Raw genomic sequence first — 24,057 nt, forward strand, 5'->3', positions numbered from 1 at the left:
ATTATTTAATTCCACAAATAAGGTTAATCAATCGTAAATTAATTATTTGTCACACAATGCAATTTTTTTGACATCGTCGTTTTTTTGAAGTTGCCACTTGATGAATATGTCAAGAGCAATAAAGCACATAATCGATATTCCATCGTAAAAAATAGGTATAAAAATTGAGCAACTTTCTCTAAACATTCATACACTATTAATCGCGCTATCAGAAGATAGCAATTATGGAGAAAATAACTATATCTTTTAATTCATTATGATATTTAACGCCGATTAATTTCTTTCGACGATAAGCCATTTTCTAAACGAGACGAGTACCTAAGTAGCTAGCCAAGCATAACATTTTATAATAACAAAAAGAGTGTTTTCGAAAGCGCGCTGAACCACGAGTTGAATCATGCGTGAAAATTCAAATAACCTTCGAGTAACAAGTAAAAGTGTCTGGTCTTTCTCCGTCTAGCGCAATTTTACATTTCTCAAAATTATTTTAGATTATTCTTTATGTATCTCTTTACAAGAATACTGAATCTAGGATTAATTGATTAGAAAAATATTTGAAAAGTATATTGATATTTTAACTTCAATTTATATGCATTAAAGAAAGGTCGCCCAAATTCATAAGAAAAAATCCAGACTTTCTATCGATATATAGGTTACGAAGACATTCTGTCCGCAGATCTGTAGAGTCACCTGCTTCACGCATGCGACAAAAAGATCGTTGTGATCAATTGCGAAGAAAAACTTTCTCAATACAATAGAATGTCACATGAAAAGTACAAGATTCAGAACAGTAATCACAGACAGAACAGCATGTTGCCCATCTGTTAAGACCAAGCAATAACATGGACGGTATCCTTTTCTCGCACCTTCTTAAATTTTTCACCAGTTTAAATTTAATCCTTTTAGAAAAAAAATTAAAATAAACTTATTAAAAAATTTTTTCAATATTTTTATATTTAATATCTTTAATTATTTAATTAACAATTAATTAATTGTTATTTTATAATTATTATATAATATTTATTTTATTATGTAATACTTTTAATTTAAATATTTTTATACAACGTATAAATAAAAAATTTATTCCATTTTGTTGAAACGAAATTTGTTTCAAATTAAATAAAATTTTTATTCCTGAAATCTTCAGTTTTTTTTATACGGAAGTTGTTGACATCTTTTAAGGATGAAATTTAAATTAATGAGAAAATAATTAGACAGAAGAAAGTGCGGTGAACCTGAAACTCATTGTAAATCGTGGTGTACAAGAGTATGATGCTGCCTGTAATCTATTGACCGAGAGTAAAGCCGCGTTCTCTCGCACGGATGGAGAGGAGGAGCTCGGCTGGCCGACTTCTTCCTTCTCTCTGATACGACATGCTTATCCACCAACCCGACGATCGTCCAGTTTTCTCGGTCACGGCTGCATGAGGGGGAGATCCCGTGTTCCTACATTATCCCCACGTGGACCACGCGGGGAGGCCCTTCGTCTTCTACCACCACGAGAGAGCTGACGTTTCGCGCCAGTTCAAAGAGCAGATTGGCAGCAAGTGGATTTGACTGACGAACATCGGCACCGAGAGATCCTTCTCGAAGGAGGTCGTTCATATTTGGGTTTGATTTGTTTTTGAGAAGGTTTCTTAAGCGTAATCTGTGGAAATATACGATATTTGTGAAGAAAATACTTTTGTTGAGTGTTTAATGATATTGTTCTATGATAGTGTTGAGAGATTGATAAATATACATATAATTGCAGTGGTAGTGACAGTGAAATCCGGAATAATTGCAAATTAGTTGATACTAAAACTGTTAATGAGTCTTAGTGGTTTGTTAGGATGAGAATTGGACAGTCGTGCTGGGTGCTGCTGGTAAGATTAATTTTTTTCTTTCAGCAATATATTTAATTTTAATTTCTGTAATTGTTTAAAAATAGTGAAATTTTTTGCTGCTTTTCTGACTCTTAATTACCCTTTAATATTTTATATTTTAATATTTTTGATGTTTATCTAATCGTGCAATAATTATTCAAACGAATGCGCAAGGAATTTTAATAATAATTATAATATTTTTGTATAAACCATACCTAAATTTTCTTTTTCTTTTTTTAAAGTATAATAGCATATTTAAACCAATGAGATAATTACAAGGTTATTAAAGATAATTTAAAAATGAGATAATTATAGTGTACAATAATTAGTATTTCTTTATCAATAATTGCATTTAAGATAATTAATCATTTAACTGCATTTAAAAAAATAAAAAAAAAATAATTAATTGTATTAACTTGAATTCGAAAAAAGTTTGATTTGCTGTCTTTAAATGAACGAAGTTTCTGATTCCTTCAGTTTCTTGACCGTATGATGTCAGTTTACCTGGTTCAAAGTGGAACAACCTTTGTCGCGACCTTGATCCAGTCGCTCGCTGGAATGAGGAAAAGTAATAGATGCTTTGCGCATGCACTGGTATACCGAGTTCGCTCTCGCGCGAGAATTTGCGAAAGGCTCTTTATCAATGCTCTTTATAAATATGGAAATTGACTCGAAATATCTGGCACGAAGTACTCAAAGTCACGCAGTCACGCGATTCTGCTCATTGCTGAAGAACCTATTGAATATCAGCGAAATCGTCTGCTCGTGTCGACGATTATTGGATCGTTACGATTATAAAATGACCGCCAAGATAGGTCTTTAATCTTAATAGGTCTTTAATATTGAAAGAGGCATGTAAGAACATATTATAACAAAAAAAAGAACGTCAACTTAATTAAATTTTTCTTACATTTATATTTTTATATCAAGAGAAAAATGTTTGATATATTTGTAATTATAATTGTATGATAAAATAATTACGGTTAGTAGATCCATATTTGTCATTATTTTTATAATATTAGTAATAATGTAATATAATAACATATAATAACATATAATAATTATATTTATATTAATAATTATATTTAAAAAGTGTATAGTTGGCCTAGAAAATGACTATAGTTTATAAAAATAGAATTGCTACCATAATTATTTTACCATGCAGTTATATTCACAAATACCAAGCGCTTTTAATGTCTGGCCAAATTCTTTATTCTCTAATAATAAATAAGAGCAAAGGATAACTGAACCTTTGATAAAGATAAAAAAATAATCGATCTCTCTTTCTTTCTCGTGTAATTTCTAACTTTTACAAAAATTTGCTTAGAAACACTGTTCAGTTTTACACACATTTCACTATAGTTAAAAGGAATACATTTTTAACTGAATAATTGTTGAGGCACTCTTCATGTTAAAGCTGAGAAGTGGGTTCTCTTAGAGTTGAAGGCGTATATTGCATCGCGTGCATTATATGATTTATTGAATATATTCTCACGTGCGTGTATAGTTGCATCCTGCATTTGCTGCTCGATATCGTATTTTAGCGAAACTAAGTTGTTTTTATTAGAGTATCGAGAAGAGATATTCTTGAATATACGAAACGATTTTGTTCCATTAGACCACAATAAGAAATTAATAAACGTTAATGATAAGAATATCCTCTCCGATCTACTAACACTGATGAAACTTAAACGCCAATAAATTTAATATTGCACCTATTCATTAATACGTCAAGTATAAATCTAGTGTTCACAGTTAATGACTAGCTTTCAATATAATTATTTCTCATTTATAATAATTAATTCTTTATCTGAAAATAATTAAATTGGAGAATAAATTCATCAAATCGCGTTCAATTACGAGTTGCTGAGAGTCAACTTAAATAAAACTGACGGTTATTTACTTTCACTGAAAATCCATGTCTTGGTGCACAAAAATGATATACATATAAATTACATATATTGAAGTTATCAAGTCAAGTCTCATATTTATCGAGGCATGAAATCTGCATAATACTTTCGCGACGATATGTTAAGAAGCTTCTTTTTCGACGATTGCATAAAATCGCAATGCGATCTCTTGCATCCTGCGAAAGCTCATTGTAGCCACTGCGTTTCCGGTGCAACGAACGTAAACTTCGCAGCTGACATGTTTCTCCGGACGGGCTTCCTCCTCGTGAAAAAAAGAAGAGGAAAGATCTCTTGCGCGATAATCGGTCCACGCTCTTGGCAAACAAGAGAGATACGTGTAACGTAATTTACGCTTCCTTGCAGTTCACTCGCGGCTATGTATAGCGGCTTTGCACGCTCGTTACGATTGTTCTTTCCGGAAGTTGCATTTTATTGTCTCCCCGGCGTTGAACCACACGCGCCGTTTTCACTCACGATTCAATTAAATCGGCGTCTCGCGCGCGACATCCACTAATTATATATATTAAAGTTAATTAACATTCTACTTAATTCTCTCTAGCTTATGAAAATTTATATTTTTTATTCGCATCAACCGCGTCTTTCTAGATAACTGTGTTAATTATAATTTACCGTATTAATAAGATTTAGATAACATCCTCTTAATACTTCTAACAATTAATTAGGCAGGAAGAGATGTAATAATGCATAATGTAATCCTAGAGTTATTAATGCGCTGCAAAGCATATAATGCTTAAGAGGTGTAATTATTAAATTATCTATTAATATTATTAACGGTAATTAAGAAAAATGTATCGCAATACGCGGCCTGCAATTTTTTATTTAATAATATTGAGTAAATTAAGTTTTATATATATATATATATATATATATATATATATATAACTATATATAAAACTATATATATATGTATATATATATATTTTATTTTCTAGGCAGTCGTGCTACTGTCCCCAATCCATGCCGAAAAGAAGAACACCGACAATGTCGATAAGGCCGATGATGGCGAGAAAACTCAGGAGAAGATATCAGCGTCTCTCAAGTTTGCCGATGAGGACGTCAAAAACAGGACGAGTAAAGTACGAGGAGTAGTGGCATCCGTAAGTGGGCACTTTCATGGAGGGCTTTCGAATGATATTTATCTAATATTGCTTCTTCATTTTTTATAAAATATGGATTGTAAAGAAGAAAATATAAAAGTCTGTATATGAAAAAAATTCGTGCACTTAAAGTCTGACAGATTGCTGATTTATAAATAGATATTATATTTGATTAAATAAATAGTAATACTTTATAATATTATAAATTATTTTATCTAAATCTTCGTAAAATTAATCGGTAAAGTAAGACAAGATAACTGTCTCACTTTATCGATTATCTTACGAAGATTTAGATAAAATGTACCCTAGTAGCCAATACTTGCATGTGTATACATTTATATATATATATATATATATATATATATACATATATGAAATAGTTTAACAAGGTCACCATTTATATTCACAGTACAATTAACTTTACTTAGTATAAATTTTTTTCAAAAAAAATCGATCTTCTTAAACAACAACAGTAATTTTAAATCGATCCATTTTGCGAAAAACTGATTCTTCTAACGTATTTTAAATAGATTTCTTTATAAAAAATTGCTTCTTTTTTACAAAAAAGATTATTTCGAAGCGATCTGTTTTCAAAACATTTCTTTTTAGTGAATTGATTTGGAGATCGCACATCTATACTTTTTTCAGTGTAAATAGATCATAGATCTGAGTACCTTATTATTACGTTATCTTATTATTTATACATATCTGTAATCATTGGCTTTATGGAAGTAAAATACTAATTTTCCTTATTTTTGTAGGCAATGAAGACACCGGAGAAGCGGGAACAAATCGGTGAAGTAATACCAATAATACGTAGCATGTCGCAGCCACAAAAGCTGGCAATGGCAACTCTAATCTCCACTAGAATATCCAATAACGACACGACCTCTTCGCCACTTGAGGAAGTCGAGTCTCTTCTCGGCGGAAACAGAGAAAACGCGAGCAGAGATTTGATGCTGCCGATCAGCATGGACATAGCGAAGATCATATCCAACGATTCCGACTCCGAGGAGAGCGAAGAGGAGGACGAGGACGAGATGCCCGAGGTGTTACCTGAAGTGAGTAAAAACGCGTGCAGATAAAAGAATAATATTATCTTTATTTAGTGCACGTGATCACGCACAAATGATTTATCCCGTCGACTTTTTCCTACCATCGGAGAATGGTAGAAAGTCGGAGTTTGACATGTCTGTACTTTGTCGTAAATTTCAGCGAGATTTATCCTACCGGCTAATAAATATGTATATTTTTCCTGGTAATGCTTATAAATATCGACTTTTACACACACACACACACACACATACACATATATATATATGTATGCAGTCCCTAATAGATTCAAGCTTTACGACGATTTCTAAACTATCGAGTTGAATTATCCACGAGATAAATCTGTAGATCCTTGATTACTTTTATGCGGATTCTAAATTGATGCATTATTTTTGTTAAATCGAATTTTAATTGAACATTCTTATATTATGATTATTACTTCATTATTTTAATTATTTTAAATATATTAAAAATTATTTTATTTACACACGGAAAGAACGATTCTACTGAAGTATCTAAAAATTTTATTAAACTGTCATAATTATACAGGCCTCAAGCTGATTCTAGAATATCCGATTTTTTTATAGTATCGCAACGTTATATTTGACTCTCCTGCATAATTATTTTAATATTCCGACAAAATTAATTTCAGATCTGCATCCAGTTAAATTTTTAAACATTTCAAGTAAGATTGTTTTATTCGTAATATAAATGAATTTAAAGCTTTTTTTTCAAAGCAATAATATAAAAATAAGAAATGTAATATCTAAAAATAATATTTTATAATAAAAAGAGCAAGAAAAGTTTGTACTTATTTTTATTTCTATATCACTATTTCATTTACTTTTTGTACATATTTAAAAAAATCTTCTATTATGCAACATCATCATGCATATATTTTATAAGAATTTAATCTTGTAATTAGTTTCTTCTCGCAAGCTTTGTCAGTTCAGTTGAATTTACTTATGTCACATGGTTTAAAGAAATAACATTCGTCGAATCTTCATTCAGCTTAGATTGCAGCATTCTTGGATTTAGAATCTCATCGTACGGTTTCACTTGTATCGGGCCTTTAAACAGCACCTTTTATGCAAGTACTTTCACGTGTTCGACATATTTTATTACGACGACTCGTCGCAAGGACCATCTCTTGAATCTCGTGAGCGATGGTGTCGCGGTTACTATATACCACCAGATATATCAGAGACGTCAGAGAACGACTTTCCATTCCGGACATTAATTAGCGAGCGACTTGAACGGATATAGATGAATGTTGATTTATTTTGCGTGGGAATAGATAAGCGATATTACAGCAATTTTCTCTGAAGGCTCTATAGAGAGTGATTAAAATTAGATAAAAGTTCAATTTTTAAAGTGTAGAACCACTTCAATATTTTTTCCCAAATAATCTACGACGCATTTATTTATTTAAGCAAGATAAAATTATGTACTATATTTAATTCAAGATACTATAAAAAATAAAGGTGTAATATATTTTCAATCTGTGATGATTTTAAATGCGTGATACGTGGTGCAAACAATATTTCTGAAGCTTAAGTAAACGATCATTAAGGTCAATGCACACGGACAATACTTGTAGGTGTTTATAATTACAGAGAATACACCACAAATTTAATGTTCGCACGTCAAATTGCGATTCTAAATTTATTATGCATTGTTAGAATTAATAAAAGCGACAAATTTGATCATGTTTATTATAATTAACATTAGCAGAAAAAGGAGACAGAATTTAACTTCAAAAATATCTCTAACAATTAAATATTCTTGTTATTATATTAAAATAATGTAATAAAGTGTTAAAAAAATAAAAAATGAGCAAAAAAATTAATGGACTAAAATTTCAATAATGCAATTTTAATGTGTCAATTTGATATTAACACTAATGTAGCAAGATAAGTTTTAATTTAACGAAGTCTTTCTCAGCTATGTTTATAACTAAATTATTAAAAATGAAAACAAAAACATAAAGAAATTAATGGAGTTAAAATAATGGAGTTAAAATCAATACAAAATATAAATTATAAATAAAAATATAAATTAAATATCATTAAGGTTATAAAAGTGAAGTGTATAATTAATGATTGATTGAGTACTACAATTATGTTAATTCTCTTTATCATATTGAACAACATATTAAAGTGAAAGTCTTTCTCTCTTTCGTATCAAATAAAAATTTTTTGATATATTACAAATATTTCTTAAATCTGATAATATAAGAATAAAGTAGCGTTTTCGATCTTTTTTAATTTGTGACATTAAATAATCATCCTAAGTCGAGGTACATTATTAAACGCATACGTTTTAATGAGCAGCATAGATCTTTTATGAGATGCCGCTAATATGCTATTCAAAAATAAATAATGTTCTAAAGTTTCAGTTTTTAATTGAATTAAAATATAACGCTTAATATACAAAGCAATAAAAAGAGAATAACGATCAATAAACGAACAATAATGGATGTTTTACTAAAAAATATATTAACATAATTTATTCAATCAATAAAATATGTATATAGAAAACGAAATAGAATACTAAATAATAATATTAATTTTGTAAGAATTTGTATAAACAAGTTTTCTAAATTACAGGCTCAAGAGCTGCGGCTTGTTAGATCGCAAGAGCGACGGCGACCTATAATCGTTAAACCAATGCGGCCTGTGAGGCCGTCTCTTCCAAACAGGAGGAACGTTTACACAGGTCAGTTTTTCCACGATAATCAACGATTTTGAATCGCAAAAATGACATGAAATGATCATTAATGATTTTTCTAGGTTTATCGAGGCCGCCCGTGATGCGGCCAACTAAACGGCCGAACGATCCAAAGAAGAGGCCCACGGAAAACGAATGCACTTTCTTCACGAAGACGGTGTGTCTCGAGGCCAACGATTATCCACAGTGAGTCTGCCCTGAACTTTCGTTTCGGCATTGAATTAATGACGAACATTGTTACGCGGCGATTTGCATACGACCGAGATTAAAATCGCCCAGCCCGTCTTAATTGGCAGGCCGACGATTTTCACTTTTCGCATCTCCCCTTCTCGAGAGTATTAAAATAACTGCGATCATATTGTAGAGATAAATAAAATATTGATTGTATATGGCAGAAGTTTAATTAAAAAATTCAAAATTTTATTATAGAATTCTTAAAAATTTAGACAAAGTACATTATTATATAGAATTTTTAAAATTGTTTTTTAAATTCGTTAATTATTTTCTTACAAATAGGTAATTTGCACAAACCGACTTATTATGGAGCTATGTATTGAGCAATTACAATATCATTTTGTCGGTATTTCCTGCTGAATTCCTTTAAAATTTTCATTACTTGAAATTATCATTCCTAGTCTTTCAAATAAGTACAAAATAAACATAAAAGAAATTTCCCGCCCCCATTGGAGAAAATATGCTATTATTCGCTTTCGCGAAAAAGTATTAATAACAGCTTTAACTTTCTAGCGAGGCGATAATAAGAAGTTTAAGGTCCAATAAGGAAATGGTATCAGCATTGTTGACTGATTATAAAGCGCAAGACGGAAGTGCGGAAGAAAAATTGCCAAGTGCCCTACCATTGGAGAACAGATACGAGAACAATGAGATTAAAAGGTAATTGAAACATTCATATTTCTATTTATCTCTTAAAAATTACCAAGTTTTTATTTTAGAATATTAATTTAATTTTAAATTTCTATTGGCTTTAATTAATATATATATTTAATAATTAAATTTAATTAATATATATATATATATAATAGAAATATCTAAAAATTATTTTCTTGCACGTTTTATATACTTCAACAAATTTGATTAAAATAAATTATAAATATGGCAAAAAGTTAAGATAAAAAATTAAATAACTAAAAATTAGAATTTTTACAATTTAAAGAAAATCACTTTTATTACTTATTATATTTTTTTGCTTTCAGACGATCTGACAATCCCTTCGATAACGTAGAGGAGGGTTTTACTTGTCCATCAGCTGTCAAATATGCTCGCCCACAATTAGCAAGAGCTGCTTCCGGAGTATGGAAGTATATAATAAATACAGGTGAACACACCCAGACGATACGACTGGAGAAATGTTCGTAAGTATGGCAACCAATATATTATATATTTTATTTGAAAAGAGAGTAATTTATTTGGACATTAATTTTATAAATTTATGTAATATTACATTTAAAGCGACTAAATAAAAGGTTCAGAATATTAAATTACGAAATATTTACCTGTTATAATTAACGTTAAAGTTAATATATATGATTTCTTCTTATGACGATATATTACTGAAAAAAGTTATGCATATATTGCATAAATTTGTAGTGTCAAATTATATTTAATTTAAGTCATTCTTAATCATTCTTACAGATCGCCAAGATCTCATTAATTTAACTAAAACAATGGAGTTAAACACTTTACTCAAGAAATGTATTATATTTAACATTAAAAATTAGTTCATTATTTACAAGTGCCTATAATAATTTGGACGTAGTTTACTTTAAAACTAAGTAATTTAACTACAAAAATGTGTGTGGATTAATTAAATGTGATTATTTTTTTAATTATATAATTTAAAATGTATCAAAATAATACATTTTGACATACATGGAAATTAAAAATAAAACGCTATTTAATTCAAAGAAATAATTTAAATTTGATTTTCTAATAATTAGTATATAATTATATTATTTTTAATGTGTTTTTTTATTTTTTAACGATATTTAATAATATTTAATGTTTTTTTACAGTAATCCACAGTCAAGTTGCTCATTCATCTCAGAAAACTATCGTTCCTCCTGCGTGCAAATCTATAACTATCACAGATTGCTGACCTGGGACCAGAAACTGGGACTTCACATGGACATATTCAAAGTGCCGACCTGTTGCAGCTGTCACGTACACGGCTACGCCGAGATCTTCCCGCCACATCAAAAGGATCCCCCGACGAAACCCAAAGAATCGTTTCCGGGCGCCGATTTCGCGACGATCGATCAGAAGGACGATTTTCAGGATCTTAACAAGCCTGTCGTTCTCAATCATATTACCAAGTACACTCCCAGCATAAACTTCGACTCCAGCCACGGTATTTTACCTCAGAATCATTCGCCATCGCCTACATTAAATGACCTTAGCGAATATGTTTCGTTTTCTTCAGTGTCCAGCAACAAGAAACCGGTATTGGAAGTTAATCCGACGAGTAGACCCAGCTTTACTCTGCCTGGTAGCAGAACTAGACCGAAGAAGCCCTCACCGATCCCGCGACCGTACGACAAATTGCCGCAACAACATGCGCCCAACACGCGAGCACCGGGTTACAAAGGACCATTGACCAAGAGCAGCAGGCCTAACCGACTCAACAGGCCACCTTACAGACGAGAATCCACCGTTCACGAAGATTACATGGAGACTTCCCGTAATACGACCAGCCGGTGAGTAACGTGCAACACTGTTACCTTACCAGTTTAATATTTTTTAAATTTTATAAAATATTTTTGTAGGAGAAATAATGTTTGTAAGATTATAATATCTAGATTTGATAGGAAAATAATCCAGATTATGACTTCTATTAATTAATGTTGCAATTGAAATTTAGTAGAAATCATTGAAGCTATTAGGAATCATTTTTCAGATATAGTCAGCCGTACGATCAGGACGTGGATGCCACGTCGAGACTGCAGAACGGAGGCTTTGACGACGAGTACCAGGAACCCCAAAGGAGAATCAATTATAACTATCACCCAATCATAGACTTTTTTAAACCGGAGGCTTCCATGTTGAAATCCGCAGAACCGCAATTCGCCACTCAGCCAGTACCGGTCCAAAGTGACAACAACGCATGGAAGCCAATGATATCTTAAATCCTAGTGTTCTTCCTTCGGAGTACCTGACATCCTATTTTAATGAAGATTCCAAATCACGTATTTCGCGAAATTCGCGTTTCTTACATTGATATCTACGATCGTGAGAGAGTAATATTTCCTAGAAAAAAATACAGTGTCCTGTGCAGTAACATGTTCATTGTTTATGTGTCTCTAAGACTTTTTTATGTTGGATTCAAACAGAAGAAGAAAGAATCCAAAATTTAATTAAAATTGTAAGTGAAGACTAGCCTACATTTAATTTAACGTTTGATTTAACATCTTACAAGGCTTTTTGTATTATTATATAATTTTAAATAGATACTTTATCTAATTAGTTTTCTTTTATTGCCTAATTAGGTCATGCAAAGATATAGTAAGTGATGAGTAAATTTTTTATTTGAATATTGCTTGAGATTCTTCGTATTATTAGTGAAAAGACATCAAAATATGTAGATGTTGTATTATGGCCAAAATGGGTAGATGCAATGATTGTTTCACTTTTTTCGGACTTTCGAATACGTTCGTCTCGATCTAATATTTATTAATTGTTACCTCTTTCTATTTATAATTATTATAAATAGAAAGAATTATTTATAAATTATATTTAAGGAGTTTATGATATGATCGTGTTTTGTATCACCAATAAAGTATTCTTAGATCATTCTTTTTTAATCTTAACACCTATTTATAGTTGTTTGAGCTGATTTAATTGTAATTCAAAATTAGATCAACGAGAATAAATTAATTAAGAGAAATAATTCTATTTTTGGTCAAAGCGAATCATATGCCAGGATAATTGAATTAATTCAGTTTTTTACAGTAATTAATCGCGGATATATATTGAAAAATTTTTATTTTATGCCAAATCTAAAAGAGATTTTAATGTAACCCAATCGCATCTTTATAGAAATGGAGAAAGCTAAATTTCTCGTAGTTATATGTTTTGTAAAAACTTTTCTACAAGATTTGTTTACTAGCAAAGTAGAAACAGGAAAGAATTAAGTCTCTGTTTTATTGTTGTCATGGTTTGATTTCTGTTATGCCCAATTTCTTCACCTCTAGACAATTTATCCAGGAGATATTTTCCAGATTACAATGAAGATATCTCCTGGGTAAAGTTATTTGCAATTTATCTGGATGTGAAGAATTGGATATTAATCCTTTTTAGAATTCAAAGAAATTTATCTAAGATTATATAAATCTTTTATGTTCTAAATAAATTTATAACATTTTTAAATTTTAAATATTTAATCTGCTTTACAACTTAGAATACAAATTTATCAGTTGTTTTAATTGCAATTGACAAAAGAATAACATTAGCAAGCGACTGAATATCAATTTCTTAGACAAAACATTGAGATTTATAATGAAATTTTATACTAAAAGGATTGCAAAATGATTTCTGTTTTATATTTTTAATTTTTTAATTTAAGTTAGAGGATTGATTGAAATTGCAATTGTTTAATCGGTCATTAGAAATGATAATAAAACGCGCTTATTATTTAAAAAGTCTCTTTAACAAAAGGAACAATATAATATGACATATTACGGAACATATATTATACTGTAAATATCGAGAAAGTAGTACTTTATACTAAAACAGTCTTACTGTATAGTTAAATGTGTTAAACGTTCGCTTTGTTTTTATGATATAGCAACGTGTGTAAAATCACATTCTCATGTTCGTGAAAAGATTGGTGATGAGTATCGTTTGCTACAATCGACTCGGTTTGTGTAACAAAATTATTCGAACGATGCTTATGATTAGAAATGAAAAAATTCGCTTTTAACAATAAAATATCTAAATATATGCAATAATCTGGTTAGAAACAAGACTTTATATGAGAGCATCATTTAAATACGAGAAGCATCAGTTCAGTCAAAGTTGTTACTTTAGCCATCTGCGTGCTAAAGCACGCATTACACGCTCACTAGACACACCCTTGCACTTATCTATTTAAGCACGCTTGTGACTGCTCTGGAAATGGAAATTACATTCTATGATAATTTTCTCGCGGACTCGTCAAAGCGAAGAAAGTCCCGTAGCTCGAGCGATACGCTTCGCGGCCCAACGCGGAAAGAGACAATCGCCACGAGTGGAGAACGCAACCGGTGAAACGAACTGTTCACAGTTGACTGAACGAAGTAAATCACACAATGCTCTATGCCCGTTCTGATGGACATTTTCATGGTGCATCCTCGCGCCTCGTCGTGCATCTTGTTCTTTTACTTCGTGTCGATAGCGATTGGCTCAATTAACGACACATTCCTCCTCTCGAGCATCTTTTACGAGACGCTCGTAATCGCGCCGTAAAATGAAGAGTACGAGTGCATTGTAATTGGGGTACCATGAAGCTATACGGAGTTTCTAATACGTGAACCGGAGAAGAGAGGCGTTTGGGTGAAACGGCTTGACGAACGAATCCAATCGAGAGTAACAGAATCGTTGAACGATCGGATCTGCACGCTTCGCGAAGCAGGGTATCTAATCGTTCTAACGTTTTTCACCCTACCTCTCCTTTCAGATGACTGGAAAATATAAATTAGGCCATGCGGCCCGTGCTGCCGGCCAGTTCGACGTTAGACCTCGATCGAAGATGATTAGAAATCACGCCGACGGTTCGCACGTAAATCGCGATTTTCTCTCCTTTGCCGCGACGAACATAAATTGATAAGCATCACCTGTTGTCCGCGTAGAATCCGCGTTCTTTGAAAACCAAGTAACGTAGTGTTCTTCTACTGCTGTGAAGAGTTTGAATCGCAATTCGTTGTCGAAAAACGAATTCGATATTTGGTGCCGTTCTACATGATCTTAAACTGATACAGTTTGTGATTAAAATAATATTCATCTCCTCTCATATATTACAATAAATAATATACACGAAAAGAGAGATCACAAAAGAATGATCTTGCTGAAATATCTAAAAATTTAGTTATAAATACAGATCTGATGATCATGCTTGAATTTTTTATATATTTATTTTGATGCTTCAATAAAATCATTTTTAAATCTGTATTTATTAAAATTTTTAAATATTTCAGCAAAATCATTCTTTTTGTACGTATTTCTAACATTTAAACATTAATGTTACATTTCAGTTCTATTTAACATAATAATTGTGAAGATGTGTGTACTAAAAACTTTTTTTTATACTTTAATAGTTATTGTTAGTCACATGTCTAACAATATTTTTTCATCTTGATAGTGCTATGAAGCGAAGAACAATTCAGAGAAATGGAGCAGCAACGAGAAACCTATAATCTAGTTATCATTTTTGTTCTGACGATCGCCAGCATTCATCATGTGTCATCATCGAGTCAGAATATTAACACCATTAAGACCAATATTGACTCCACTAATGGTGATAAAGTTACCAATCACACTTGGTTGCAGCCCTTGAACACCACGACAACAATCTATCAAGATTTCACAACCTATTTGCCAACTTCAACGAGTGTAGAACCGGAAGAAATACTTGATTCTTCGGAAACAAAGAACGTTCTGAATCGATATACATCGCCATTTTATCAACATAACGAGTATACCAGAAAAGATGATGACCCAGAAGAGCCTTCAGATTATCCGATACCATATTCGGAACACGAAAAAGCCAGAGATGTGCCTACTAAACCAAAATACGTGGCTCCTGGAATCTGGGCGAAGCCGTCACCTGAAAAAAACATTACCTTGGACTTCGTGCCGACGAGATTGCATGCTCAGGTTCGAGGCAGTCACACTGTGAAAAGATTACCACAGCAGCAGGCGGTCGAAAGCGCGGAGACCGATGAAGAGAAGCGTAATGCAGCCAGATTGAGGGAAGTTGTCACGAACACGAAGGTTAACACGGTGTACACTGAGGAGGGATACGAGGATTCAGCTTACGATCATGGAGGACACATCAGAGATGCTGATTTTCACGAAGGATTTGCGCGCAAACTTCACGATCGTAAGAAAAGCAAACAAAATTCTTTAAGCGATAAAAAGAAGAAAGAGAAAAACAAGAACTTGGTGCCGGATGAATTCAAAGAGTATGAGGAAGACTATCAAGATCATTTGCAAGAAAATAGAAAGTTCGAGGAGGAGGATGATGAAGATAATCTGATAGGATACGATAGAAACAGCTGGGAAGAAACTGAAATAGATCCCAAATTTATTGCTAAAAATATCCAGAAACTGGAAGAAGATATAGAGAAGGATGCTGAAGAGGCCGAGAGGAGTTCGAAGGTATATCAAAATGCACAAGAATCGAAACTTCGCCATGACAAAGTTGACAGTTCGGAATTGAAGAATGATGAAGATTACGTTGAAGATAATGTAAAATATGAAAATAAGTCTATCAAGGCGAAAAAGAAGAAGAAAAAATTCAAATTGCGAAATGACAATAATGTAAATAAAGGGACAAAACAATCACTCAAATTAAAACAAGAGAAGGAGCTTTCTGAGAATTACGAGACAACTGCGCTTTCATTGAAAGAAGCAAGTTTAACTGATGTTGAAACGTTGGCGATTCCTCGTGGTTTTGTGAAAAATTCTCCGAACTCGCAGATATCTCTCTCTATTGATCAGACGACTTTGCGCTATGTCGCCCCGATCACAACAGATTTGTTCCAACAAATCGACGAGCCTACGACGGTCGATTATAGTCAGCTTTTCTGGGATTACTTCAAGGCGAAGCAAGATCCATCGATCATCGAGTCGTCTACACTCGTGCCGAATTTGACAACTATGAATCCGCAGGATGAAACGCGAACGCCGATCGCGATTGCGACCATTGACGGTCACGGTCCGTACCTTCTAGTGACAAAAGAGGAAACTGTGACGTCGCCTTCGACATTCCTCGAAGAAGAATTTTCGAATAGCTTTCGTCAGCGAGATTTGTTCTCCGATCATGTGGGATTCGATCAGCCTTCCGTTCAAACACACGGCCGTCATCTGCTCGAACAAAGAGACGATACTGATTACATCAACAACGTGATAACCACGTCCACAATTGAGACGTTCACCAATATGCAACCTTTGCCATCATTAAGTCCTAAAGATGTAGAATATTCATCTTCGACTCTTTTTGACACTACAGTGTCCAGTAGCACCCCGGCTGTCATGACACTCAATTTCACCCAAGAAGCTATCGCGCGAATAGCTGATTACCACGAAAATCCTTTCCTCGGTCCTGTTCTCGACAACAGCAACATCGCTGTTACTAGAAAGCTCAAATATAAGGTCTTGGCGAGAGCAAAACCATCTCATGAAAAGAAACCCGTTAAATCAGTCACTCAATCGTCCAAACAACAAGTTCCGACATCATCCCCCGTTAAATTCAGTCAGTCATCCCATCAACAAATTCCATCATCTTTCAAAGAAGGAAACGAATACAAGAGGATTCGTGATGAATTGAACGCGAAGTACAACAAGACGCTGAGTTACATTAAAAACAAGCAAGAAACGCAATTTTTTCCAAAGGAGAAGAAGGTTGTCTTTCTAAAAGATCCCACCCCGAGGAGACCGCCAATTCAACGAGCAGCATATTCAATCTTTTTGACGGATCATCCTTTAACAGCAAATCGTTCGAGCGTCTCTATTGAAAGTGAATCGTCTCGGGAGGCTAACTGGAAGAAATTGAAAAATCAACAGCGTTCTCAACCGATCAAATTACCGTTCCGTTTCGATCCCTTCGATCACATTCAATTGGTGCCTTCAATCTATCGCACAAATTTACTTCCGACCACAAAATTATTGCCACCGCCACCGCTGCCGTTCACAAATGCTTACGCCAATTACCGTAGCAATAAGCAGAACGACAACTATCATTTTTATCCCAGCAGCAAACCACAACAGCATGATAACGCATTTAAATTTTTCCCTTTGAGTTCCGAAACAAGCTGGAGAACGCGATCGCGAAGAAAAAGATCCAACGAAGGTGAATTTCGCGACGGCGCGGACGTTAATGTGAAAGCAACAGCAAATAATGGTGTGACCAATGACTATAATAATAAATCGTCAAAACAAGATAAAAGTTCATTTGATAGGGTAATCGATAGATTAAAAGGAAAGTCGAGTCGGAAAGCAATTCATGCACCGATCACTGTTCCAGACGCTATGAAATTAACATTCTTTGCGAGATTAAGAGGAGACCAGAGCGGAACATCCAGCAACAAAAATAATATTGTCTCTCAACCAATTTTAATCCAATCGGCAAAGCAAAATGAACGAATGAATGATACGGATGTTGTAGAATTGGCAAAGAAGAGCACAGGTGTTGGAAATAAAACGTATGTGACAAGAAACTTGAAGAACGAAGCAAACGAAAAAGATTTTGAACAATTGTTGAACGAGTCACCTAAAATTAGTGGCGACGTTATCAATAAAGAGATCGCCGCTCGTTTTAATGAGAAGAGTAACGAGACTTCATCGAAAAAAAATGGGAAAATTGAAATTGAAGTTCCCAGCGTCCCTTACGGCGGAGAATTCGCAGAAGACGATCTTGTAAAACCTTCTATGACGACGGAAGCTGTCACAGATTTGAAAAAATATCCATTTTATAACAATGAAAATGTACCCAGCGCGTCCGCGTTAAAGTACGCCGTTGATCCCAGGACAATACCACGGAAGACCTCGCGCGGCATGGAGTTCTACAATTCTCGAAACGCTTATAAACAGTGCGACGAGGTGGAGCCTAATCTTGAAAAAGTGTTACCCGAGAAAGAGGAGCCCGATCCTAAACGAGGTCCGCAGGAAGATCTACCGCGTCTTCGTGGTCTCGGAAACAAATTGGATTGCTTTAAGGCCAAATATTTTGACGAGAATCCCCTCGATAATCCATTGTTCGCCGAGAAATTGATTGAAGAGCCGACTCCGCCATCGGAATTAAATCCTACAAAGTTCGCCTCGAAGATCATGATACTTCCCGAGCAGAACGATGACTACATTGTGCCTCAAGTTTCGAAGAAGCCGGAACGCAGCGGTCGCCAGTGGCGAAACAGAAACCGTCCCTATGAGGCCCTTGAATCAATCCGCGTGAATTACAAGCACGATCCGCAAACCGGAAGAGGAAGGAACGCGTATTTCCACACCGTACGTGGCATGAGGCCGCCATCCAGTACGATGCGTAGAACGAAAAATCGGAAACCTCGACCAAAGATCTCCACCACTACGCCATCGTCAACGTTGTATCAAACCGTTTCCTATCAAAATCAGGTGTATGAAGATGTAATGGGCAACATCAGGAATTCAAAGAACGCTTATCAAGTCTATGAGATGACGACCTTGCCGCCGTCTGCGCAGATCCTAGAGACTGCAGGCAGCGAAAATATGTTGAAAGTAGCGGACAATATATCGAAATCTTCAAAGGAAAAAAGTACGTCGAAGCCGGACGTTTCTGACGTCATTGACGTTATAAATGACATTAAATCACCGGAGATTAAAGGACTGATACCTCCTCCGAAGTACCTCCAACGACAAAATTATAGAAAGTACAGACCTCTGGCTAAAAACAGAATATCTTTAATAAGAACTACGACTCTTTCTCGACCTCCCTTCATCACTCATCGTACCATCAAGATAAATAAGCGCAGCACGACAAACGATACAAACAATACTGCGAAGAATTTCTCTGAAAGTACAATTAATGAGAATAAAAAGATTACAGTAAATGCGAAGAATTTCTCTAACAATGTCATTAACAAGAATAAAAATACTATAGTTAATGGATCTATAGAAGTCGATGATGTTGGAAATAATACATCTGTAAAATTGATAGAAGAAACGATAAGCAAAACAAATGCGACATCCGTACCATTGGACTTGAAGATTGAGGAGAGTAGGCCAATTAGCACGCTGGATCAAAGTTTGTTTACAACTCTGAAGATTGATGATAAGAAAAAACGAAGAAATTCCACGAGCAGTGACCTTAGAAGCGAACCTCAGAAAACCGTTTACACGATCAAAGATCGGATTAGGTTTTCGAAGCCCAAGTGGGACACGAGAGGATTCGGAAAGTTTACCACGAGCTCGAAGATAGTGGATGAAGATGGCAGGCGAAAGGAGCCTCGGTATAAACGTGTCGAAAGGAAGAAGAAGCCATTTAGTGATCAACAGAACAATTATGCGATAATCAATTCAACAGAGAACACTTCAAGGATCGAAAGTGCAACATCATTAATAGAAGATAGAGAAAGTAGCACAACCGAAGCTTATTACGCAGAAGAATCCGCTATGCAACAAAAAATTTATCGTAAGAAAGATGAATATCCAGAATCAGGAAAGGTTAAGAACATCAACACGGAATCTGAAGAAAGTTTCTTCAGGGAAGACAAGGAGGAAAGTACGACTAACACATATCAAGTTCGCGAGAATGTCGATGAGGATATTTCCACGACCACGACGGATCCTCAGAGTTCAAAAGAAGTTTCGGATTTGCGAGAGTACTTGGAGTCTGATCCACCAGAATACGCGGAAATATTTCCCGAGGAAGCGACAACACCATTAAGTAAATATAGTGCAAACACGAATTATGAATCTGAGGACAGCGAAGAAAAGCAGGAAGAAGAGACTGATTATCCTGGAAATGTGGCAAATGATGATAATGAGTCTTCCGAGAAAATTGAGGAACAAGTCGAAACACCGATGAAAACGGAATTATTCGGAGAAGATGACGATTACGAGGAACTTTCGTCAAAGGAAGAGGAAGGTTCGAATAAGGACCAAACATTCTTTGCATATACAAAGAAACCATTAGTTAAAAGCAATAAGGACGATGAATTCTCCGAGAAGACGACCTATAAACCTTTTCCATTTTCGAGGTACAAGTCAAAAATTAACAAAGAAAACGAGGAAAACGATCCTGAAGAGGAGAGAGAGGAGGAGAGCGAAGATTACGTGTTTCCTTGGCACTCTGATAAAAAAATTAAAGAAGAAAAATACAAATGGCTGCACAATGCTGACAGATACGAATATCCTTGGGAAAGGAGAGATAGATTAGCGAGGGAACAAAAAAAACAGAAATTAGCCAGGATGCGGTTTTTCGATGATGAGGACGAGGAAGCATCCACGAGACTGGAAAGACCAATTTTTCCTTGGGAAAGACATACTTATCCTTGGGAGAAGTATAACGTTCCAACTAAAAATCGCAATATGAATATTAGACGCGATATCTCGCGCAGATATATAGACGACAACGAAGAATCCAACACCGAGCACATGCCGTTTATGAAATATAGCAGCAGATACAGTTCCAATGCACCGTCGAATTTTTCTAGCGCGCGCGAAATCAGCAGATCCATTAAAAAAATTCTGGAAGATGATGAATCTGAAGAAAAAACTTCGAAGGAAAAGATTGAAAATTCCTCTTCGTTTGCGCGGAAATTACCATCTCCCTCAAATAGAGGGATCTCTAGAGGAACGCTTGTACCCGAAGACATTACGCAGCCGCCGAAAAGAAAGAATGCAAGAAGAAAACTCTCTCAAGTTGGCAAGAATAATTCGAATAATTCGCGCTTTGATTCGAGAAAATTGAGGAGCGAGGACGTTATTAATAAAGAAAAAGAAGAACAGCCTATGGAATATTTGAAATTAAACAGAAGTAATTCAGATGAGGCAGAATCGTCGACAGAAATAATAAGCAGCCAGTCGAGTAAATTATCTAATGGAACGAAGGAAGTTCTTTCTACGACTGGACAACAGAAGAAACGTCGACGAAGAATATTGAAGAACAACTCTACGATTTCTCTCGATAATACACCTGCTGAATCTGTTACTGAATCCATTAATAAAAGGCGCAGGAAACCTGTGGCTTCGACAACAACGTCAACTACGCCTTCGGCAAGTATCAATTTTGCCACGAAAAAATCAGTTCCTACACCTGTTCAAAGAAAATATTCAAAGAAAAAGAAAATAGATATATCGGATTTTTCTAAAAAAATTGAAGCTGCTAAAATAATTGCTACGCCAGAAACAATCAAGACTGATGATTTTCAGATAGAAACTTCGACTCCAAAAATACGGACGATCGAGCATCTATCGAGAGGTTCAAAGGAAAAGATCGTTACGAAGACCGCTTATCCAGAAACAGAGAATGAATTCGATTCTATAAAGACGAATGTAACGTCCGCTCAAAAAAACCCGGTGAGGTTGAGAATCAAATCGAAACGCAAAAAAAATGATAATAAACAGAATGGTAATAATGAAGATTCAGATAATAAAAAAGAATTAATAAAAGAAGATAAGAAAGATAAGAAGGAAGATAAAAAAGAAGATTATAAAGTTAAGTTTGCTAATGAAGGTGAAACTGAAAAATCAGTGATGTTAGATAAGTCTCAAGAAAAAAGTAGAGATAACGCTTTTAAACATTTTGGAATGAAGAAGGAGGAAGTTAAGAAGATAAATGATTTTGGGACTTACGATGGGATTGTTAACGAGGAGAATAACAACGGTGACTCTGGAATAACGTCAGAAGTAAGTTTGTCACCGCAGCACAGAACGATTCAGCTGACCGAATATGGTTCGAGACACACAATGTCTACTATGTCTTGGATTTCAAAGAATTACGATTAAGGCATGAATTTCATTTTCTCCTTTGTTCACTCGAGCAAAATATTCTTGTAATAGAAAAAATGATTTGCTGAAGTATTTAAACATTTAGATAGATACAGATTTGAAAGCAACATTATCGACAATGATTTTATTAATTAAATAATTTAGGCTGATTTTTATGTATTTTATATGTTGATTCTGAAAATGAGGTCAGAATTTATTTTACGAGCTCTAATTTTTTATAACCGACATATCTCTTTCCAAAAACTCCTACATTTTGCTAACAACAATTTATTCAATAATATTTTATCAATAATTTTTAATTTCTTAATTAAAATAATTTCTTAATTAAATTCTTTATGTCTTTTATAATGAGTGGATGTTAAATTCAATAGTTATTCTCTATGAATCATTTATATCTAAAAGAAAGGAATAAGCAAAGGATTTTTAAATGCGTGTTACTAAAAAATCCTGCTTTTCTCATAAATTTAGCAAACAAATTTGAAATTTGAAATTAGAACAAAACATACTATAAGAAGCATACAGATTAATAACGTGAGAAAAATAAAATTATTTTAAGAGTACATAATTTTGATAGTTCAACAAAATTATTTTTGGATCTGAATTTAACTAAATTTTAGATATTTCACAGCAAAACTGCTTTTTTTATATATAATACATTTCAATACAAAATTAAGAACTCAACGGGAATAGCAATGTAAAGGATATTAAACCTTTAGAAATTGTAATTTAAAATGAAAACATTAAATAATAATCAAGTTGTTCAGATAATTGATGTAATGTAAAAATGTTCAATGTAATCATCATTCACCAAAGATGTTTTATGCATGAAGTAATATTATAAATTATAATGTTCCTATAAATTAAGTACGTAATGATTTAAATTAAAATTAACTATAGTAAAATGTATTGATATAATTATGCGTTCAGTATGATTCATTCATGGTTTATTCATGAAAGTTTGTGATTTCAGATCTACCCAATATACAATCTAATGCAGAACATTCAACCAAATCACGAAAGAAATCAAGCCAATGAAAAAACTAAGAGTGAATCGAGTAGGATAACTGAAAACTGGAAAGCTCGAAATGACGACAAAGAAGAAAAAGAAGATAAAGGACAAAAACAGAAACCGTTACTACAAGCCAAGTTTATAAAGGATCCGGAACGCAGGATGTATTATTACGTAGAGCGTAAATAATTCGAGCCAACGTATTTTACGTTTAATTAAAACATTTCTTATTTTTACGTAAATTGATATGCGAGATTAATTTTAAAACCGTTTTAGATAATTATAAAAAATTTATTTTGGATTTTTAAATTTATTTTAGCTTTCTTTTTATATTTCGTAATTAATAATAATATATAAGTAAATTCCATATCATGTAATTTATAAAATTTATTCGTAAAAAATTGAAAATCGTTATCATAAGGATATTACACAAAAAATTGATTTATGTCTGCTGATTATGTCTCTTTACTCAGAATTACTATCTCAAATTGTGACGTCAAAAATAAGAAAATATACAACAAAAATTTTTGCAAAATATTATATATTAATATAGAAATATATTTTAATACAATAACACTTATAATTGACAGAACTGACTTATAAAATATACCGAAATTTCTCCTTTTGTTTCGTTAATTAATGAATAATCATATATCTGGAAAGAAATTTTCAGA

At 33.5% G+C, this 24,057-nt stretch overlaps 2 protein-coding genes across 3 annotated transcripts; both read left to right on the forward strand.

The window, feature by feature from the left end:
- The first annotated feature begins 1,239 nt into the window (after positions 1-1,239).
- NT1 (Neurotrophin 1) lies at positions 1,240-12,506 on the forward strand. Of its 2 annotated transcripts, XM_087411940.1 has the most exons (10): positions 1,244-1,865; positions 4,729-4,893; positions 5,655-5,954; positions 8,556-8,664; positions 8,739-8,862; positions 9,424-9,570; positions 9,891-10,049; positions 10,710-11,044; positions 11,117-11,390; positions 11,591-12,506. In XM_087411940.1, the coding sequence occupies exons 1-10, from the start codon at positions 1,833-1,835 to the stop codon at positions 11,817-11,819; spliced, it is 1,875 nt and encodes a 624-aa protein (XP_087268066.1). In that variant the 5' UTR covers positions 1,244-1,832; the 3' UTR covers positions 11,820-12,506. The 2 variants fall into 2 exon arrangements, with proteins under 2 accessions (XP_087268065.1, XP_087268066.1); XM_087411939.1 differs by having other exon boundaries at positions 1,240-1,865; positions 10,710-11,390.
- A 675-nt stretch (positions 12,507-13,181) lies between these two features.
- Positions 13,182-23,639, forward strand: LOC105149634 (uncharacterized). The gene is made up of 2 exons (XM_087411926.1): positions 13,182-22,272; positions 23,345-23,639. Exons 1-2 carry the CDS (start codon positions 15,058-15,060, stop codon positions 23,570-23,572), a joined length of 7,443 nt encoding a protein of 2,480 aa, XP_087268052.1. The 5' UTR covers positions 13,182-15,057; the 3' UTR covers positions 23,573-23,639.
- The last annotated feature ends 418 nt before the right edge of the window (positions 23,640-24,057 follow it).

The sequence above is a fragment of the Acromyrmex echinatior genome, chromosome 12 (genome assembly GCF_024713525.1).
Source record: "Acromyrmex echinatior isolate Ae372 chromosome 12, ASM2471352v2, whole genome shotgun sequence".
Taxonomy (NCBI): domain Eukaryota; kingdom Metazoa; phylum Arthropoda; class Insecta; order Hymenoptera; family Formicidae; genus Acromyrmex; species Acromyrmex echinatior.